General features: G+C 36.9%; 1 protein-coding gene, 1 long non-coding RNA gene and 2 pseudogenes across 2 annotated transcripts; 2 read left to right on the top strand and 2 right to left on the bottom strand.

The window, feature by feature from the left end:
* Positions 1 to 2183: 2183 nt before the first annotated feature.
* On the top strand, positions 2184 to 7205 carry LOC113059646 (solute carrier family 40 member 1-like). Its single transcript, XM_026228186.1, has 8 exons — positions 2184 to 2286; positions 2522 to 2589; positions 2937 to 3096; positions 3456 to 3571; positions 3759 to 3885; positions 4284 to 4538; positions 4672 to 5334; positions 6830 to 7205. Exons 1-8 carry the CDS (start codon positions 2184 to 2186, stop codon positions 7087 to 7089), a joined length of 1752 nt encoding a protein of 583 aa, XP_026083971.1. The 3' UTR covers positions 7090 to 7205.
* Positions 7206 to 9092: 1887 nt separating this feature from the next.
* LOC113059575 (serine/threonine-protein kinase pim-1-like) lies at positions 9093 to 11222 on the bottom strand (annotated as a pseudogene).
* A 432-nt stretch (positions 11223 to 11654) lies between these two features.
* LOC113059509 (rap guanine nucleotide exchange factor 5-like) lies at positions 11655 to 13542 on the top strand (annotated as a pseudogene).
* Positions 13543 to 16192: 2650 nt separating this feature from the next.
* On the bottom strand, positions 16193 to 18375 carry LOC113060194 (uncharacterized). Its single transcript, XR_003278208.1, has 5 exons — positions 18211 to 18375; positions 17464 to 17518; positions 17301 to 17340; positions 16799 to 16897; positions 16193 to 16377 (listed from the first exon to the last, which is right to left on the bottom strand). It is a non-coding gene; the product is annotated as an uncharacterized LOC113060194 (long non-coding RNA).
* Between the last annotated feature and the right edge of the window lie 3830 nt (positions 18376 to 22205).

Below are 22205 nucleotides of genomic sequence, written 5' to 3'. Positions count from 1 at the left end.
CCAGCAGGATTTGGCACCTGCCCACACTGCCAAAAGCACCAAAAGTTGGTTAAATGACCATGGTTGTTGGTGTTCTTGACTGGCCAGCAAACTTACCAGACCTGAACCCCATAGAGAATCTATGAGGTATTGTCAGGAGGAAAATGAGAAACCAGAGACCAAAAATGTAGATGAGCTGAAGGCCACTGTCAAAGAAACCTGGGCTTCCATACCACCTTAACAGTGCCACAAACTGATCACCCTTCACGGCACATCAAATTGAGGCAGAAATTAAAGCAAAAGGAGCCCCTTCCAAGTATTGAGTACATGTACAGTAAATTAACATACTTTCCAGAAGGCCAACACTTTACTAAAAATGTTTTTTTTTTTTTTATAGGTCTTATTAATTATTCTAATTTGTTGAGATCGTGAATTTGTGGGTTTTTGTGAAATGTGAGCCAAAATCATAACAATTAAAAGAACCAAAGACTTAAACTACTTCAGTATGTGTGCACTGAATTTATGTAATACACAAATTTCACAATTTGAGTTGAATTACTGAAATAAGTGAACTTTTCCATGACATTCAAATTTATTGAGATGCACCTGTACGTTAATCTAAAGGGTTAAAATTTCTGCATAATTATCATTGTTTGAACAGTACATTCTGAATGACTACCTTAAAACATTTTGATATTTAATAATATACCATTTTGACTTATTATTTTATTAAATATGTAATAATATCAGGGCATGGCAATAAAAATTAACACATCTAAATGCAAACATCACTGTTGATGTTTTGAATAAGTATGATGAGAGTTGTATTACAGTGTGTGTGTGTGTGTGTGTGTGTGTGTGTGTGTGTGTGTGTGTGATTTGAGTGACAGGGTGGTCTTTTTTGTGATGTGGGGGGTAAACGGTGACATTGTCCCCCCTCGCTGTCACGTGCTGTGGAATATGCTGGCTGCCATTGTCAGCCTGTGACTCGTTCTGCTTTTCTGGCAGTTTCATACAATGGTGCCCTCAAGCACTGTGATGTTATCAAGTCCTTCACAGTATGACTGCTGGAATTCAGGCCTGCATGGAAGCATCCTTACCTGGGACACATGGATAGCACAATCTTGAGACACAGCAAGCGCTCATAGCAAAGAGGACTATCAGGTGATATTTTTTTTCAGCCTGTCTTCTTTGGCTTTAGAATTTCAATATTTGGTGTATAGTGGGGTCAGAAAGGCTGAGGTCACACTGAAAGTCTGGGAATAAAAAAAAAAAAAGTAAAATGATGCAAAATGATGAATACATCTTTAATATTTCACACAATTTCTAGGTCAATCAAATTTGAAATATCGATCATGTGACAGTCAGATGTTCTTGGTTCTGTTGAAGCTCAGAAAGTAAATAAATTCATTTATTCAGCAAGGATGCATTTCACTAAGTTTAATGATGTGTGACAGTGAAGACATTAATGATGTTACAAAAGATTTCTATTTCAAATCAATGCTGTTCTTTTGAACTTCCTACTTTTGTTATTCCTCAAAGAATCCTGAAAGAAAAAGTGTCACAGTTTCCACACGAATATTAAGCTAAGTTTTCAACATTAATAATAATTAGAAATGTTTCCTGAACAGCAAATCAGCATATTTGAATGATTTCTGAAGGACCACGTGACACTGATGACTGGAGTAATGACTGCTGAAAATTCATCTTTCACATTAAAACTGAAAAATTGTATATTAAACTGTAATAATATTTCTAAGTATTGCTGCTTTAACTCTATTTTAATTAAATAAATGCAGTCATGGTGAGCATAAGAGACTTCTTTCGAAAGTGAAACTTCTATATTTGAATGGAAGTGTATGAAAAACAAGCTAAATGGCTGAATTCATTGCCAATAATAATGCTAAAATATTGTATGCAAATAGTATTAATTAAATGTGATAGCAAACTACACACATATTTAAAATGTGACACGATTAACTAAACATTATTTACTAAAGACTATTGACTGCATACATTTTAGGGTTTTAAAAATAATAATAATCATTATTAACTTATATTTTTTGCATATATTATGCCTCATCGTTTGTCATGTCAACCATGCTAACAAAAGAACTCAGTTTATTTTACATTTTTATTTTGAATGATTTATGAATTTAGCATCTATTGACCCGATTCTAATGCAGTCGTGCTGTTCATGCAGGATGTCTCTCAGAATAGAGGGGGCCCAGTGTGGTGGTGTTGCTGTGGAGTTTGACAATGATAATGACAGAGATTCACCTGTGATTAAAGTCAGGAATATACCACGTATGTTTCTTCAATCTAACTCAATCACACTATTTTTTACTGCTTTGTGTATAGAGGGAAGTGGTTTAAGCTTTCAAAGTAGTCAATATCTGTATTTCCGCGTAATTAATCATTCCATAATTAGCCAATTTGCTTGACACAATATGCTAGGAACAGTTTACACAAATTTGAAAACAGTCAATTATTCTAGTGCACATTCAATAAATAAATCTTTCAAGACTCTTTTATCTCTTAGGTTCAGCCCTCATCTACCTCAAGGGCCCCAAGTTCCTCATCTATGTGAGCGGAGCGTTATCTATGTGGGTAAGAAGCCACTTTCGTTTCTGCCATGCTGGCACTCAGTAAGCAGGGCCAGTTGGATCTCACTACAATTCGTACATATTTCACGAGGTGGCTAATTCGTATGAATTTGTACGAATGACCTACACCTAACCCCACCCCTAAACCTACCTTTCACTGGGGTCAAGACAAATGAGTGAGGTCGTACGAAATCATACGAATTAGCCACCATGCAAAATACATACGAATTGGTAGTGAGATAGCATTGGCGGGGCATAATTTCATAATACTTTGAGTACCACACAAAAGATGTGCATTTTTGGTATGTGAATTATTATATCTTGAGCAGATCATCTCTTTTCACGTTCCAGGGTGATCGCATGTGGCATTTCGCTATCTCTGTCTTCCTGATTGAGCTGTATGGCCATAACCTGCTGTTAACTGGCATCTTTGGACTGGTGGTGGCCGGATCGGTGCTCTTATTAGGGGCTTTGATTGGAGACTGGGTTGACCGCAACCCAAGAAACAAAGGTAAAAGATGCATTTTAAGGTGTATTTATGGTAAAAAAAAAATAAAATAAAAAATAAATAATAATAATTCTATATTATTAATATTATTATTTGCATTATACTGTAGAATATCACTAATTTGCACACCCCATATTCTCATTACTGTAATTATTATTTAAATTATTGAATATTTCACCATTTTAATTCTTATAATTTAAATAGTAAAAAAAATGTGCTTAAACAGCTTATAAAAAAAAAAAATCTAATTAAATTTTGAAGGGAAACAACAGATTTGTAATTTTTTTCCCAAGGGATATAATTTTTATTTATTTTTATTTTTATTTTAAGTATAATAATTCCCTTTCTATTCATCTCAACAGTGGCCCACGGTTCCCTATTTATTCAGAATATCTCAGTGACTGTCTGCAGCATCGTGCTCATGTTGGTATTCTCATACAAAAAGAGGATTGAGGAAATCTGGGATGGGTGGCTAACTGTAAGTTCCTCTTACATTGTTTGTGCCCTTAAAATGTGTTGTTATTATGCCCATTCAGAACTCAATCATGTGTTCAGAGTAGCACTGTGTGCCTTCTGTCTCTGGCTAGTCATTGCTGAACATAAGTATTTCTGCTGTTATGGCAAAGCATAGATAGTAACTTGTTGCATCACACAACTCACACAAGGTGGTTTGTTATATGGTGGTGATCGTCCTGGCAAATGTGGCAAACCTCGCCAGCACAGCTCTCACCATTGCCATCCAGAGGGACTGGATAGTGGTGATCACAGGCTACAACCGTGGCCATCTCGCAGGTATGACCTTTATTTCTGTTAGCACAATGCTAATCTGTGCTAATTCTAATTGAAAAACATATATAGGTGTTAAAGTTTTATCAGTCTAATGCATTAGATATATTGCTTGCCAATACATTGTTACTGCTTTAGACAGGCTTATTATCTCTGTTTCAAAACCAAGTAATTCATGGCCTTGGCCAATACTTATACTGGGAGCTGCTTTCTAACCAGCATGGAACCTCATAGGTGACCGATTTAGAGACTCTACATAGGCAGCAATTCCACATGGTGCACAATAAATAAATAAAATAAATTATGCTAAACTAACAGTTCAGTACTTTAATAGGCCCACAACTGCTGTGCATCCAAAAATATTCCTAAAAAATATTTTAATTTTTGATTACTTCTGGTAACAGGAATGAATGCTACAATGAGGCGGATCGATCAGGTGACCAACATCCTGGCTCCACTGGCAGTGGGTCAGGTAATGACCCTGTCCTCTAATGTGGTTGGCTGTGGCTTCATCTTAGGATGGAATCTGGTGTCCCTCATTGTAGAGTTCATCTTCCTCTCCAGAGTCTACCGGATCGTACCATCGCTGTCCATTAAACCGCCAGCTATGGAACATCAAAGCTATTTAGAGAAGAAAAGAGAAAGAAAACGCTCACAAGGTAAAACCTACATTTTTTAAATAATCAGATGTATAATTTTTAGACCCATGTTTGATATGTCATATATCAATATAACAATAGATAGAATGAAACATATACAATCCATATATACAGTCCATCTTCATTTGTTCAGGCAGGACCTCAGCATGTCCAGCTGCTGCCATCTCCGAGGAAAACACCAGCATGCATTTACAAAAAATAAGCGGAACAGCAGTGTGCCTTCATCGGCTGCATGGGCTCCTCAGCACCTGCCGGGAAGGATGGAGGGCGTATTATAGACAGCCTGTTTTCCTAGCAGGCCTGGGCCTGGCCTTCCTTTACACCACAGTGCTGGGCTTCGACTGCATCACCACCGGCTATGCCTACACCCAGGGCATCAGTGGCTCTCTGCTCAGCATTCTGATGGCCTTGTCAGCTGTGGCGGGGCTTTTGGGTACTGTGCTTTTCACAAAGCTGCGGAAAACATGTGGCCTGGTCAATACTGGGGTCATTTCCAGCGGCCTGCACCTAGTTTGCCTGTTGCTTTGTTTGTGCTCCGTGTTTGCCCCCGGTAGCCCATTGGACACCAGCATGCTAAATATCGGGAATGCGTCAGATGTGGGTGGGATGACCGGAGGTCAACAAAGGCACGGATACCCACTGCGTGGAAGCAACAACCAGCCTCTGCTGCCAGACCGTTCCTCCATTCACTGGACCAATAACACTGTGCTGTTTGAGAACGCGCCAGCAGGGACAGGCCCCGAATCTTATGTCTCCATCATCCTGCTGTTCCTTGGAGTTATCACAGCTCGAGTTGGTGAGTAGATGCCTGCTTTGTCCTAATTCTGAAAATAATAATGCTAAATAAAAATTAATACGATACCGCTCAAATGTTTGGGGTCCGTAACCACTTTAAAGCAGTCTCTTAAACGTGTGTTATACTTTCCGTATGAGCAATCTGGACACTCAGAGCTTCTGCCCACACTCTCTGATGATGATTTTTACGTCACGCCTACCATAGCGGTCCCTAGCGGACTCACGGATGCGTGAACACAGGCTTTATAATCACTTTGGCTGTATTTATTTGTTTAAAAACAGTAAAAACAGGAATATAGTTAAATTATTATAATTTATTATATATATATTTTTTAAATATGTAATTTATTCCTGTAATGCAAAGCTGAATTTTTAGCAACTTTACTCGAGTCTTCGGTTTCACGTGATCATTCAGGAATATTTCTAGCAAGCTTGATTGTAATGAGGAGTCAGTGGATTTGGGATCCATGTGCAGCTTTATTATTTCACAATCTGAGTCAGACAGGCAATGTTCGATCAACATCATGAGGGACAACGTAGGCCATGCAAAATCATAAACAGAATCCTGGCAAATGGTCAGGTCAGGCAGCAGACAGAGCTCAGAGTAAATCCACAAGGCATGCAGCAAACGATCGAAAGAGAGATAACAGTCAAGGTAGGAAATAGAGAATCAAATAGAATAATAATGCTCAGAAATGTTAGCAGTAGCAAAACAAGACCCTGCAACGAAGGCTGGGACAGAGCTGTTTAAATAGCCCACTAAATGGCTGACAACTATGCAGGTGATCAGCCCCAGGCACGGGGTTATGAGAAAGAAGTCCAAAAGAACTGTTAGTATTCGGTTGATGGTGCCACAGAGACTTGATTTGTGACACTAATCTGCTGCTCAAGAAACATTTCCTTTTTTTTAATCAGTGTTGGAAACAGATATGCTGCTTAATATTTTTTTGTGGAATCCATCATTCATTTGTTTCAGAATATTTTGGTGAATAGAATACATTTAATAGAAATAAAAATACATATAGAGATCTTTGTAACATATCTTTACTGTTACATTTGATACAATTAAAGTGCCCTTAGATAGTGTAAATCAAGTTATTTATTCTATGTTGTGCATGTTTTACATTTCTGTAATAACAATATTATTTTCATTGACTCATATATATATATATATAGTTTGTAATTGTTAAATATGAACAAGCAATGCTGAGAAGAAAAGTCCAAATTGTGAGATATAAACTTGCAATTGCAAAAAAAAGTCTGAATTGTGAGATTAAAAAATCGCAATTAGCTTTTTAATTTTTTTATTCTGAATTTATATATTTGAGTTCTGACTTTTTTTTCCTTATGAAAAAGATTATCATAGAGTTATCATAGAGAATCTCTAAAGTTATAAATAATTTGAACTTTTAAGAATAATATGCTAATTGACTATATTACATGTAATATCACCATGCTATCATCAAAACATCATATAAGGTGTTGATATTTTCCAGGTCTCTGGTCCTTTGACCTGACAGTGACTCAGCTCTTGCAGGAGACCATATGTGAATCAGAGCGTGGGGTGGTGAATGGAGTCCAGAGCTCCATGAACTACCTGATGGACTTGCTGCACTTCATCATGGTCATCTCTGCACCCCAGCCACAACACTTCGGCATCCTTGTCATCATCTCCATCCTATTCATTTTCACGGGACACACCATGTACTTCCTGTATGCCAGAAAAGTCAAGAGGAAACCACGTACAAACACATGACCCTGATAGCACATCCACATCACAGAGATGTCTATTTGATGCCTGCATTTACATCTGCAAGACGGTTTTTTAAAGTGTTTGTTCATTCCTATTAGATGTGAAACAGACGTTTAGAAAATGTCTATGTCTATGTTTTTTTTTTTTTTTTTTTTTTTGTTTTTTTTTATGATTTAGAATGTATGTAAAAATACTGACATCTTAGAGACATCTTTCAGATGTTTGTAAACAGCAAATGCTTTCCAGATTAAGCGATCTTTAACAGACATCTTGCAGATGTACGTGTGCTATCTGGGAAGCAATGCAAATATCTCTCATGAATATGTCTCAATCCCTGCTCTGTGCCTGCACGTAGAACCAAAATCCTACAGGATCTTTTTTGTAAGGGATAAATATTAAATGCACTCTATCCAGCTCAGTGTATTGTAAAAAGGTGTCACAATGATCTCTTTGGAAGAAAGAAAGGGTTTGGCACAGCGCAGTACTCAGGTGAACATAATCAGGAAAGAGCGACTCCTGTTGCCAGTCAAAAGGTACACCATCATAAGAGGCAAGCTTTCCTGGAAGTTAATACAAGTCTTAAAACGTTCAGTATTACAACAAGAACATACTGTAACTGAACATAGCTGACACAACATGTTTTCATGGATTATTAGCTAAGTGTACACCTTTTTGTAAATCTATTTTCACATTTGTCAGCTAAACACAAACAGCATGCCATCACCAGTTCTTAATAAAAAGACAATAAATGTCTTCTTTTTTCAAGATAACTTGGTAGTCTTGAAAACTGGTACTTAGCACACAAACTACAAATCTCAGACAAAAGCTGATTTTTTTACAGAATATAAAAGGAATAGCTCGTTTATTATTTGTGCTTTTAACTGACTGGTTAATCTTTTAGTTTTATCGCACACTTTTCAAGTGAAAAATTCTTGAGTTTTAACAAGACTGTGGACTATCTGTTCTCTGTTTATATCATGTATATGTATAAGTATCATGTCAAGGACTTTTAGTTGACTACTTTAACTGAGTCTTTCTACAAAATGGATAAATCTTATACCTCAGAACTTAACTTTTATCTACTGAACTCTAGCTTGAACTTATTTGTTTGTTGTAACTACAGAAGTAATGGTTCACATACAGTATATGTACAGTACTCAGACTACATTGCATCTGTTTCAACTGTGGCAATAATATATTATTATTATGGATTATGAAACATTTTATTTCACAGATTATTTTTACTGCTGAAATGTTTACCTCCTTGTCTGAGGACCCTTTAAGTGTCAGACGGTTCAAAGACAACCAATAAAACTGCTTTTAGAAGGAATGCCTTTTGAAATGGTTTAACTGATGTTCACACAGTTACACACACACACACACACAGTACAAATGATTTGTCAAACAATATAACTAGCTAGGTAAACAAAACAAATGAAATGGCAAAAATGGCCAAATGAAAAGTTTTAGTACCTAGCATATCCTGATCCTTCCATTCACAAAAAAAAAAAAAAAAAAAAAAAAAATGCAGAAAATGACCTATTATATGAAACTGGTCCGTTTTTTACACAAACATGAATATAAAGAATGCATTTCTAATAAATATATTTTAACATAAATTTAAACATAAGACCTAGAGATGTTGGAGGAAAAAAAAGAAAGTTATTTGTCAAAAACCTAAAAGATTTGTAAATCTGTCCGTTAACAAACAAGAAGATACACATGATAATAAAAGCTTAAATATTAAATGTCATTTTTCAATATTTACTACATAGTCCATTTCTAAAAATGGCAGTCACATTTTGCCTATAATTTGTTTAAATTAGAGGTTAAAATATATTTGTGGCAACATTTATATACATACAAATGCCTCATTTATTCATTCAAAAATGACTAAATTTGATTTGACCAATTCTCAATTATTCAAGACCTCCAGAGAGGAATGTCTGAAGAAAGCACTGATTATTACTTTGGACTCCACACTTTCTATCTCTGATCATGTTATTCTAAAGCATCATTATACAGTCTGCTTTCTTAATTGTCATGAAAAGCTCACCTTCTGACAAGCCAGCTTTGGAGAAATTGTTTGCATTGGTCTTGCTTAAGTCATCAGTGCTGGGATAATCCCCACAAACCAGTGTGAGCAAGAGCACACTGACTGTTGCTGGCTTCCCATTGTACTCGCCCTTCTCATTATACTCCGGGGGGTTGGGGGGCAGTACTCAAAAGTGCCTGAAGGAAAGAGATACATCTGTAAGTTTGCAATACCACAGGATTTTTTCCTGGCATTTGTATATGATTCACGAGAATATCTTGTTGCCCGGTTTCTTAAAGAGGTCGCCACACCCAAAGTCAATTAGCTTGACTTCATGGGTCTCCTTATTAATGAGCAGATTTTCAAGTTTAATATCGCTGTGTAAAATGCCACGGCGGCTGCACATGTAGGAAGCCTGTGTTACCTGCCATATTATGACAAGAGCTAATGTTTCATCAATGCTGCCTCCATGGCATTCTGCAAAACCAAACAGGTACTCGCAGGGTGAGGGGCGCTTCATAACCATAATATAATGGTCATACTGGTCCTGCCAGTCCAGCAGCTGGATTATTTCTGGAATGCAGGGGCCTCAGTTGGAAAGGACTAGCAGTGCAACCTCTAGTGGGAGGGGCTTGGAATGACCCGGTTTGAAGAAATAAAAATTTTCGATGGTTAGGTGTATGTGGTTTCCCAAATTACAACTTAGACTGATATTTCGCAAAATGATCAACTGTAGTAATATGAGATGTTTTAAAGTGAATACACAGAGGATAATGTATAGAGCACAGGCTCCTTACGAAAATGATGTTTTTCGTCATTCTCTGTCTTTTTGACATATTTCACTGCTATATGAAACAATAAACAGATTGTCTAAGATTTATTTACAATTAATATAATGATATTATAATGCAGTGGTCAAATTAATCCATGCTGGAAGATCAGTCTGCTAGCTAGATATTATAAGTAAAAAATGAAACCTTAAAGCCATCCTGCAGATGACTCCCCTCATACACAGCATTTAAACATCCCTTCTCCCGGGATGTTGCCAATCACATAATTCAGCAGGAATTGATGACTAAGGAAACACAAGATCAGTTCAATATCAGGCACTGCAGTGTAGTCTTTTTTGTGATATTGTGATATTAAAATGGCGTGTGTGTGTGTTATTGTTGCAGTACTTTTACCCTCAGTTTTCATCTTTCCCTTATTCTATAGCTGCTTTGTCAGACGTGACACAGAGACCTCTGTGGAACTAACTGAATTTTGGAAGACATTGATGCTCCAGTTTTATGTGCTGCAGACTGGAGTCTGGGAAATTTTGATGGACCAATCGGAAGGGGTGCGTCTGGGTGACGTCAGTGCTCATATGGTGCATGCTGGATTCTGGGTGACATGGGCCTCCAATCAGAAGTGCTGCACTCTGGAGTATGGGTGAAGTCATTGCTCCATTCTGACACTGTGCATACTGGAGTCTGAGGGACGTTAGCACTCCAGTTTGATGCAGTGCATGTTGGAGTCTGTGTGACATCAATGCTCCAAGGCTGACATGGTGCATGCTGGATTCAGAGCGGCATCAGTGCTCCAGTTAGATGCAATGTGAACTGGAGTCATCTGGGTGGACAACAGCACTCCAGTTCGATGTGGTGAAGACTGGAGTCAAGCTGGCATCGATGCTCCAGTCAGACACGGTAGTGTCAACTAGAAATGGAGTGACATTGTTGGTCCATACTGGAGATTGGATGATATCTTTATATGGATGAACAGCAAGTTGTTCCTCTACTACAGGATAGACTTCAGGGTCACTGGTGAAGGTTCCTGATGATTGAGGTTCTCTGAAATACAGATTAACTGCTTTAGTGAATTCTGATCTAATGAAGGGAATTATATGAACCAAAACATAGGTTTAATGTTAATTAAAAAGTAGATACATATAGTCATATTACTGCATCTAAGATGTTAATTAATTATTATTTAGTTTGTTGGATTCTTGTACATAAATTCATAAAACATGTTGTTTACCATCAGGACTTCTTCTAGATGGAACTGCCACAGTGTCAGTACCCTGAGCCTCATCCCCACCCTGAGCTGAGCTGGTCTTCATGCTGTATTTTTGACCAGCTCTCCAACAAGAGGTCCACCTCCATAACCTATATCGGTTTGTCTTTTTAGAGGTGTCCTCCTTCCTCCCTTTCTTCTTTTTCACACCCACATCCTCCTCTCCAACACAAACTGGATTTGGGTGGCCTTCCACTAAATCAGAGGTGGGTAAAGTACCCTAAAACTGTACTGAAGTAAAACTAAAAGTTAAAAAGTTGCTTGAGTAAGAGTAAAAAAGTATCACTCAATATATTTCATCAGCCTTTACTTCAGTCTTCAGTGTCACATAATCCTTCAGAAATCATTCCAGTATGTTTATACATCAAAGAATCCTAAACAAACTGTCACAGGTTCCAAAAAATATTAAGCAGCAAAACTTTTTCCAGCACTGGTAACAAAATCAATATATTAGAAATATCATTTTTTTTGAAGGATCATGACTCTGAAAACTGGAGTAACAGCTAAATAGTAACAAAAAATTCTGATTTGCTTCACTGAATTAAATTATATTTTAAAGTATATGAATTATGTTTTGTATATGCATAAATAACCTCTGACACGGAGAAGAGTGAAAACTATTCACATGACCGCTACCGATTCGAAGTTACCGAACATCTGAACATAACGAATCAAATGCACATGGAAGGATCTTCTCTTGTCTGTTCTGCAAAATGTAAACAAATGTATATTTTTGCTAGCCTAGATATTGTGGAAATATCAATATTAATAAGGCATTCCTCCTGGAAGAGAGCTAACACGGGTTTGGGGGGTATTTATTTCATACTCTGTGACAGCTACAGTCAAACTCTCTAACCACTGGGTCCACGACTTCCCCAAAGAGAATGCACCTGAGATTTACTGAGATGCACCTCTTTTCTATATAGTAGGAAGTATATAGACTAATATCTTTTCTGACAGCGTTATCACATTTTATTGTCAACATCTTTTACTTGTCATGACAATGTTCTCTGTTTGTTTTAAAGGCTTGTGAGTGTAATGTACCTTGTGCCGGACGAGCACTTAGGAATGCTTACGTATCCAGTGGTCAGGATAACTGGAACGCACATATCAAACTGGCAAGAATCATCGGGTAGGATTCATTCCAACAATTTATGATTTATATATAAAATATAGCCTTTTTTTTCTGATGTAATATAAAACATTGACAGCCAATCAGAATCCACCTGTATTTAAAGAACTCAAGCATTTAAAGCAGCAGACAACATAACTGTAGCATATTAACAGAACATCAACATTCATTGGTGTGGACGCTAATATGATAATCGTTATAATTATCGTTCTTAGAGTAAATGGACCTTTTATATGAAGTATCACATATAGATGGGCCCAAAAGTATGACACTGAAAATGTTTAGATTCATAAACGTTCAAAGTCTTGACATAATAAAATGTTTTGGGGATTTTGAATAATCTTAAAACATACATTATGATATCAAAATAAAATATATTTCAGATTCTGCACTAATTAAATAAGACTTCTTTGTCCAAAATACCACACATCATTCAACAGACAATCATTTGGATCACACAATCATTAAATATAACATAAGTTAACTTTGTAGCTTAAGAGTGAGAAACTGATATCTGAAGTTTATTTACCCACATTAACAATCCTTATCAATCTATATATTTCAAAACAAACAAAAAAGTACAAATGTGCAAAGATGTAAAAGTGGTTTATATGTCTTTTTTTTAATCAATCAGGTGAGCGGTTGGTTATGCATTTATTTATTTATTGAATGCATAATTATATTCCTAATGGTTTTATTTTGATTAGTAAAATTAATCTCTAAAAAAAATTCCTGTTCTCATCTGGCATATTCTCAGGAGGACATATATCGGTCTGGAGCTGGTGGAATAGCTGAAGGATCATTGTGAATTTATCAGGAATAGGACAATAGCTTCCAAATTCTGGAACATTCTCTTGGACTTGGGCATTCTGCTTTCAGGTCATAGATATACTGTTACTGTGAATGACTGGATCAGAGGCACAAGCAGATGCTGTAGAGTTTGGATGATTTATCTATTACATTATAAGCCTGGCTCCCTATGAGGTGCCTGAGCAGAAAATAAAATGTTTAGACTGCTTTGTGTCAGATGTTTAACCCTGTTGTTCCCCTGTTGTGTCCAGTGGAGCAGAACAATGTCTTTGAGGACTCCAGGTCTGTGTACCAGTTCGCCTTTGTGGAATGTGAGGCCCAGAGTTGTGATTTCAGAAATCAGGACAACTGGCCGAGTGCAGTACATCTGCTGCTACAGCTGGTCCCATACGGTCAGCTTCGCAGTGGAACCCAGAAGCAGTGAGAACGTTTACACATGTTTTTCTGAGGTCGAAGGTCATTAAGTATCCTTGTCCCACAGGATTGTAAAACTTAATAGCTTTTAATTTACCATCCAGTACTAACAGAACGTGCCTAGACCCAACAACAACCATTAATGATTGGCTTACCATAGTTAAACGTATACAAAAGAGGCTTTTAATTACTGTGTCTGTTGTGATTATTTACCCCTTGGATTGTTTTTCTTGGCTTGGGATCCAAAAGATCCAGTCTTCTCCCAGTGGACCTCAACTGGAGGTCTGGATTGGGCAACATTCAGAACAGTAAGAATTGGCTCCGTTTCAGCCCATGAGTGTTTGAAGTGAATTGGAGTTTGAAATAGGGTGACAGGAAATGGAACAACTTTTACATTTCTGTAATTTTCTGCAATAATCCACAAGGCAATGGAAAATCATATTGGCTTTCGGTCAAGGGATCAGGAACTGTCTCTTTAAGACACACATTGAAATAGGCAAATGGGGATTGGCATAATCTGTGAACCATTATTTACAAAACCAGTGACCTATAATACACTGTAAAAAGTAATACCTAGATCAAACTTATAAAAAGTGAGGCAAGTGGCTGCATTGGATGTTTTAAGTTGAGTCAACTTGCAGCCTTTTTCAAGTATAATAAACTCTGTAAAATTACTTAATTCAAACACAACAAAATCAAGTTGAGTTAACTAATAAGCAGAGATGTATAAAGTACTAGAGACCCATACTTGAGTAAAAGTACAAGTGCTCTATCAAAAAAGTGACTTGAGTAGAAGTTGAAGTGCTCTTTAAGCACCACACTTAAGTAGAAGTACTAAAGTATTCAACATTTTTTGTACTTAAGTATTGCAAGTAGTCTATTTTAAAATTTACTACTCAAGTACTGAAAGTAAAAGTAGAAGTATTGTGTTATGTAGCTATTAAAGAAAGTAGTCAAACGTTTGAACATATTGTTTTTACTATTTCAAATGATTAACCTAAAGGACAATCACAATTCCTTTGACTGTAACTTCTTGTAAACAAAAAACGTTAACATTACTAGGGTTAGTTAGCCCAATTTGCAAAATGATGTCATTAATAACTTACCCTCATGTTGTTTCAAACCCATAAGACATCAGAGGGTCATTTAGAATTTTTTGAAGCATCGAAAATACATTTTGGTCCAAAAATAGCAAAAACTACGAATTTATTCAGCATTGTCTTCTCTTCCGTGTCTGTTGTTAAGACAGTTAAAAACAAAGCAGTTTGTGATATCTGGTTCGCGAACGAATCATTCGATGTAACCGGATCTTTTTGAAACAGTCCACCAAATCGAATTGAATCGTTTTAAACAGTTCGCATCTCTAATACGCATTAATCCACAGATGAATTAAGCTGTTAACTTGTTTAATGTGTCTGACACTCCCTCTGAGTTAAAACAAACCAATATCCCGGAGTAATTAATTGACTCAAACAGTACACTGACTGAACTGCTGTGAAGAGAGAACTGAAGATGAACACCGAGCCGAGCCAGATAATGACTCGTTCACGAGTCAAGAACCGTTTCTGTCAGACGCGTCTGATTTGTGAACCGATGAGCTGATGATACTGCGCATGTGTGATTTAGCGTGAAGCAAACCAACACACAGAGCGTCTGGAACCGAACTGATTCTTTTGGTGATTGATTCTGAACTGATTCTGTGTTAATGTTATGAGCCCAGGTGCAGTAAACGCCAATGACGCCATTGCATCGAGCGCAAAAGAATCGGTGAACTGTTTTCTTCAACTGGTTTATTGAATCGAACTGTCAGAAAGAACTAACCTTACTGGTCATCCGAGAACCGATGCAACCGGTTCTTGACTCGTGAACGAGTCAATATCTGGCTCGGCTCAGTGTTCATTTCTCTCTTCACAGCAGTTCAGTCAGCGCGCGCAGTCTTCTTAATCGCTTGTTTCGCTCAATGATGTGGCAGCTTCATCAAATCTGCCATCTACAGTTCTGGCAGTGGTTTGTAATGGAATGATTCGTAACATTATTATAATTGTAACGAGTAACGATGCAACACATAAAAAAAAAATATCGGAGTAAAAGTATTAAACTCAGCGAAAATATGTACCGAAGTAAAAGTGGAAGTAGGAGAAAAAAATAATACTCCAGTAAAGTACAAATACCGCCTTTTAGTACTTAAGTACAGTAGTGAAGTAGTTCTACTTCGTTACTATACATCTCTGCTAATAAGTGCTATATTAGTCAGTTAGATAAACCTAATTTTCTTGGTATATGTAACGTATTTATGTGTTGCTACAAGTAACCTGTACTCATTTTAGTTTGGTTTTATGAACTTTATGCTCATAGTAAATTTAACCTAATCAAATGTGAATAAACATTTTAATTAAGTCCTGGCTATTACCTCAGAAAATAGATCTAAATGTCTATATTCTAAGCAGTACAGTAAATCACTTTACATAAACAGACTTTATCAATAACAATTACAAATTCAATTGAAGAAGAAAAAGATGGGAAGACAGATTAAAGACAATAACATTTATTCAATGTCAACTAGTGTCACTTTTAACAGTGCCTACAAAACATACAAAAGTATGCATAGGGTCCAATCCCACAAAGAGCCTGTGATATATCTCAGAAGTATACACCAGATATGAGTGATATTAGAGGTTGTGGGCATAGACAAGTCCAAACAGGAGGTTTTCTACAGGTTTGGCACACCTCTGACCATGGGCTGTCCTTCAACTGTGATAATCCCAATCGTGTTTGGCTGATGGCGCATGTATATTTTCAGTGGGGAACTGCCAAGCTCAGCGTGCACCTCTGTTTCATCATGACTCTATTGGGGAGATAAAAAAGAATCAAGAGTTTGGTCAGACAAACAGGTATTGAGATGAATATAGCAGACTGGTTGAAGACAGATACGACACAAAGTCAAAGTTGTACTTTTTAGTTGCTTAAGGTGATGGATACTAGATGGATACTTTGACTAGAGCATGTGACCAGAGTGAAGTCTACCATGACAATGTCATAGAGTGTTGGTACTATACTATCATGATCTACTGTAGCATGAGTGTTGTCTTTTCTGGTTCAAAGGATACATTACAATAAAACAATGCAATTTTCCTTGCCTGTACCTTATTGGTCATCACATTACTGTATTAAATATATTTCAAGAACAAAGTAATTACCCCATATCATCACAATAGTAATAACATACAGACAGAAATTAGATAAGTAGCTTTAAGCCCAGTACATACATGGTGGACACTGATGAGGTCTTCCTTTCCCTCCCACATGTACTCAATCAGGCATCTCAGTACCACTTCTCTCCTTTTCTCCACATAGCCAGACGGATCCTGTCAACAAGTAAAATCTGATCAAAATTCACTGCCTGATGACAGTATCACAAATCAGAGAACCTCTGTATTTCAACCATTCAATTGCTGTAAAAGGTTCCACTATACATACACCACTACCACTGTTCTGTACAAGATCTCACACTATCACCAGCATCTCACAAAATTGAGATTTAACTGACCATGTAGGCTGTATTTATCAGTATGAATCAAGCTTCTATTAGTGCAGTAGTAGGAGGCAGAAAGGTGATCATATCTGCCTTCTATTGGTGGTTGGTACATAAAACCTACTTCAGAAATGTAATTGTATGGAGCCAACACTATTGTTTGCAATTTTACCTATGTTTTACTTACCTGGGAATAATTATAGCTTTAACTGTATCTATTCTGAAGTTTTTCTTACCTGTATCTGAAGACCCCAGGTAACAAAAACGCTTGGTTACCTAAAGACAGAAAAAATATGCATGTTAGAATAAGTTTAAAAATCAGTGGTAAATGTAAAATATTTAAGTAACAGGTTAAAAATAGTTTTATGGTTTTGAGCCAGTGCTATCAAATGCACTTACAACTCCGCTGCTGATAACACGAGGACCCCACGACAGCTGCATGCCCCACCGGAGACTGTGTTATTAAGATGAAATTAAATAAGTCAAGTCACCTTTATTTACAGTACACAGCACTTTGAAATATATATATATATATATATATATATATATATATATATATATATATATATATATATATATATATATATATATATATATATATATAAAAAGTCTTCTTTGTTGCCTTTTTCTCTATCACACTTTAGAAAACATTATATATCACCTGAAAACATAAAATCTCAAAATTCATCCTTTGAAACCCATTTTAAATTCATCTACCATGAAAATTGTACATCAAAATCATGTTACAAAATGTTTTCAGTCGTGAATTATAGGTTTGGATCATGCACTTTCAAGTCTATGTTCAAAAATGTGAATGGCAGTTAACACGGTAAGTTAACGCTAACTAACGATTAAAAGTGATATTATTGGTAAAATTAAAGCCAAAGTAGTCTTAAAACATAACAGGCATTACTAAAGCACTTGTTTAATTTCATATTAACAACACGGTCTTAACTGCTGTTGTCTTCTGATCGTTGCATACAAGACTTCACTGCTTAGCACTGTGTAGCCAGCTTAGCTTGCCATGTGTGCAGGATAGCTAGCTATACAGTACAATTTGCGAACCTTACTTTAGCTTCCTATTTGAGTGAACGATTTTGCGTGACTTTACATCACCAATAAATTGCCAAAACTTGCACATCTTACCGTGTTAATCAGTCTGTGAAATTTAGATCCGCTGCAGCTTTCAAACAGTTGAAGTGCCGAGGAAGCATCTCCCTTGGAAAGTCCCCGCCAGTGAAAAAGGGATAAATCCAACTTAATTTTTATGTGTTTTTTATTTCAAATATTTAAGTTTGATGAACACACATGCCACATTGACAGCTGCTCAAATAAATTGTGTATTTCAACTCACTTTTATAACAACAAACTCATACAAAAAGCTACCCAAATAAATTGCTATTGTTTTACTTAAAATATATTGTTATGTAAAAAGTGATATGTTTTAAGTAAAGAGGAAGTATATTTATACTTTTTAGTATAAAACAAATAAAATAAACTAGATTACAACTATTTAAAATATATAAAACCTACTGTGTGGGTGTAGCACTTTTTACAGTGTATGTACAGCCTGTAGATGATTATAGGGCTTGTAGAAACTCTAATGTACAGTCATCATTCAGGTTCTCTCCATGAGCATACGAATGTAGTGATGCCAGCCGCAGTGTCAGCCTTCACCAGCAGATTTCTATGTGAGAGCACGGCTATAGGAATGCAGGACAGATGAATGCTTTTGCTCCAGGCTCTGTCTGTCTGTCTCGCTTTCAGATGTTCAGACATAGTCAACCTGTTCCGAGTGTTGCCCCACTGCACAGAACTCTCCTTTTGACCTTTCACTTGTCTGTCAAAGCATAACTCATCACTTCACAGAGATGTCAGTTTAAGATGCAGTCTATCCGTCTGATTTCTTGCTGCTGTTTTCTCTTTGTGCTATTACGCTTTGTTTTTTCAGTAATTATAGCTATATTTAAAACTAAAATTATCTTTTAATTTTATATTTTTTTATATATATACATTTTGGAAAGCAAAGTAATTGCAATGCTCTGACAAACCACTATAGATTTGGTGTCACTATAGAACAAGTGAATGCAGTTTACAGGTTTCATAGGAAGAGAATGATGTATGCCAAATGAGTCATTTTGGAAATCGAATACTTTAATGGGAGCGGACGATGTAGCTCAACATGAGAGCCAATGCAAACGCAATGACATGAGAAATAAGACCTCATCATGTTTTAAAGAAGAGTGTCTTGATTAAGTGATAAAAAATAGCGGATTATGGGCACAGAACGTAAAAAAAAAAAACTCTGAGACATTTACAGTCACACACAGGTGTAGTAGTGTGCAAACTACGGCATGGGATGTTTTAGATAACTAAAAGAATTCACATGTTCAAGTTTTTTGAAAAGAGTATAATTTAAAAATAGAAAATGTGTATTATATTATATTATATTATATTATATTATATTATATTATATTATATTATATTATATTATATTATATTATTGACATCTAAAAGGGAATTCGGGAAAAGGGAATAATTTTTGCAGATTAGTTATATTATATTACAGTATATTATAAAGAGTTGAACTGCACTGCATTATATTTGTTTATTATTATTATTATTATTATATATTTTTTAAATATATAGAATTTCCTGGTAACACAGTACACAGTACAAAATATATGTATATATATATATAAGTAAAAAAAAAATGCATCTTTTAGTTACATTAAGGGTCAAATCACCTATAAATAGCTCATTAAAGTTAAAAGTTTCACACTTTTGTGTGTGTGTGTGTGTGCTGCACAGGTCTGGTATAGAGAATGTTTTTGCTCAGGTGGCCGAAACCGAAATGTCTGCCCAATAGAGGACAGTTTTGCTCAGCAAGAAAAAAATAAATAAAATAAAATAGCGGGAACATTGCTTGTGAGCTACAAAGAATCATGCTGCTCTGGCCTCACTTGCCCAATTCAATGACGTTTAGCACCTTGGTAAACAGTACATAAGGAGGGGCTCAATGGATGTAAATGGAAGTTGAGCTATAGGTCATGTCCCTCTGTATCATTTCCTGCCTAATAGGAAAGTCGGTCAGGATGTCCATCTTTAGCAAGATCAGACCTGTTTTTTTTTTTTAAATCCCTCTGTCTGCATCTCCATATGGCCTGATTAAGGTATTGTGATTTGGGACATTTTTTTGGTGTTTTGCTAGTGTTCTAGCCAGCACAGTCACATCACACTGTCACTAAACTCTCTGTTGTCTAAAATGGTTACTGTTTGTGCTTTTAACAGTGTTTTTATATCGCTGTAGATGAAGTGACCCCAACTAAGCAAGCCAGAGGCGACGGCAGCAAGGAACCGAAACTCCATCGGTGACAGAATGGAGAAAAAAACCTTGGGAGAAACCAGGCTCAGTTGGGGGGCCAGTTCTCCTCTGACCAGACGAAACCAGTATTTAATTCCAGGCTGCAGCAAAGTCAGATTGTGCAGAAGAATCATCTGTTTCCTGTGGTTTTGTCCTGGTGGTCCTCTGAGACAAGGTCTTTACAGGGGATCTGTATCTGGGGCTCTAGTTGTCCTGGTCTCCGGTGTCTCTCAGGGCAGTAGAGTTCCTTTCTAGGTGCTGATCCACCATCATGTCTGGATACGTACCAGATCCGGGTGACTGCAGTGATCCTCTGATCTGGATACAGACTGGATCTGGTGGCTACGGTGACCTCGGAATAAGAGAGAAACAGACTAATATTAGCGTAGATGCCATTCTTCATTCTTCATTCTTCTAACCTTTCAGGGCTTTATAAGTAAGATTTTTCCACATGAACTGGAACATGAATCTGCTGTTCAGTGGGGGAAATATGTATTTGATCCCCTGCTAATTTTTTAAGTTTGCCCACTTACAAAGAAATGAAGGGTCTGTATCTGTAAAAACACATTATATACCAACCAGCAAGAATTCTGGCTCCCACAGATTGGTTATGTGCCCATGTGGAACATAGATTAGTACTGTCAATTTAATAAGTTACTCGTCGGCTTGTTAGGTGTACAATAGACACTGTGTATCTTCCATACAGTCTGTATCTTCCATTCCAACCTCTCCCACCACCATGGGCAAGACCAAAGAACTGTCAAAGGATGTCAGAGACAAGATTGTAGATCTGCACAAGGCTTGAATAGCCTAGGTTACAAGACCATCAACAAGAAGCTTGTTGAAAAGGAGACAACTGTTGGTGTGATTATTTGAATATGGAAGAAATACAAAACAACCATCAGTCTGCCTCGGTCTGGGGCTCCGTGCAAGATCTTGCCTCATGGGGTAAGGATGATCGTGAGAAATGTGAGGGATCAGCCCAGAACACAGGAGGAACTTGTTAATGATTTTAAGGCAGTTGGGACCACATTCACCAAGCAAAACATTGGTAACACACTACTACACAATGGACTGAAATCATGTAGCACCTGCAAGGTCCCCCTGAACAGAAAACTGAAGATGGATAATGGATGGGGCTTCCAGCATGACAATGACCCGAAGCATACAACCAAGGCAACAAAGAAGTGGCTCAAGAAGAGGCACATGGAGTGGCCGATCCAGTCTCCAGACCTCAGTCCTATAGAAAATGTATGGAGGGAGCTGAAACTTGGAGTTGTCAAATGACAGCCAAGAAACCTTAAGGATTTAGAGAGGATCTGTAAAGAGGAGTGGATCTAAATCCCTCCTGAGATGTGTGCATCAAGTTATTAGCAAAGCATATTACAAATCAGAAATTAATTTAGATATATTTACGGTAGGAAATTTACAAAATATCTTAATGGAACATGATCTTTACTTAATATCCTAATGACTATTTGCATAAAAGAAAAATCAATCATTTTGAGACAATCTTGTTGTGTTTTTTTTTTTTTTTTTTGCTATTGCTACAAATATACCCCAGGGGCTTAAGACTCCAGGGTCACATATGATAAAATAAACCTTCCATGAAAATGAAAGGCCCTTCAATAAATATTTCCCCAAGAAAGCACAAAGACAGACAGTCTATCACACTCCACTGTTTCTCAGCTGTAAATTTCTTGTTTTCCAGTAATGGAAAAGAGCAGTCCACAGCAGGATACCAACACCCCAGGTTCCTCTCCCAGTCCTGCTACTC

The sequence above is a fragment of the Carassius auratus genome, chromosome 41, assembly GCF_003368295.1.
Source record: "Carassius auratus strain Wakin chromosome 41, ASM336829v1, whole genome shotgun sequence".
In the NCBI taxonomy this organism is placed as follows: domain Eukaryota; kingdom Metazoa; phylum Chordata; class Actinopteri; order Cypriniformes; family Cyprinidae; genus Carassius; species Carassius auratus.
The sequence above is the reverse complement of the archived record's forward strand: the minus strand, read 5'-3'. Positions and strand labels throughout refer to the sequence as shown.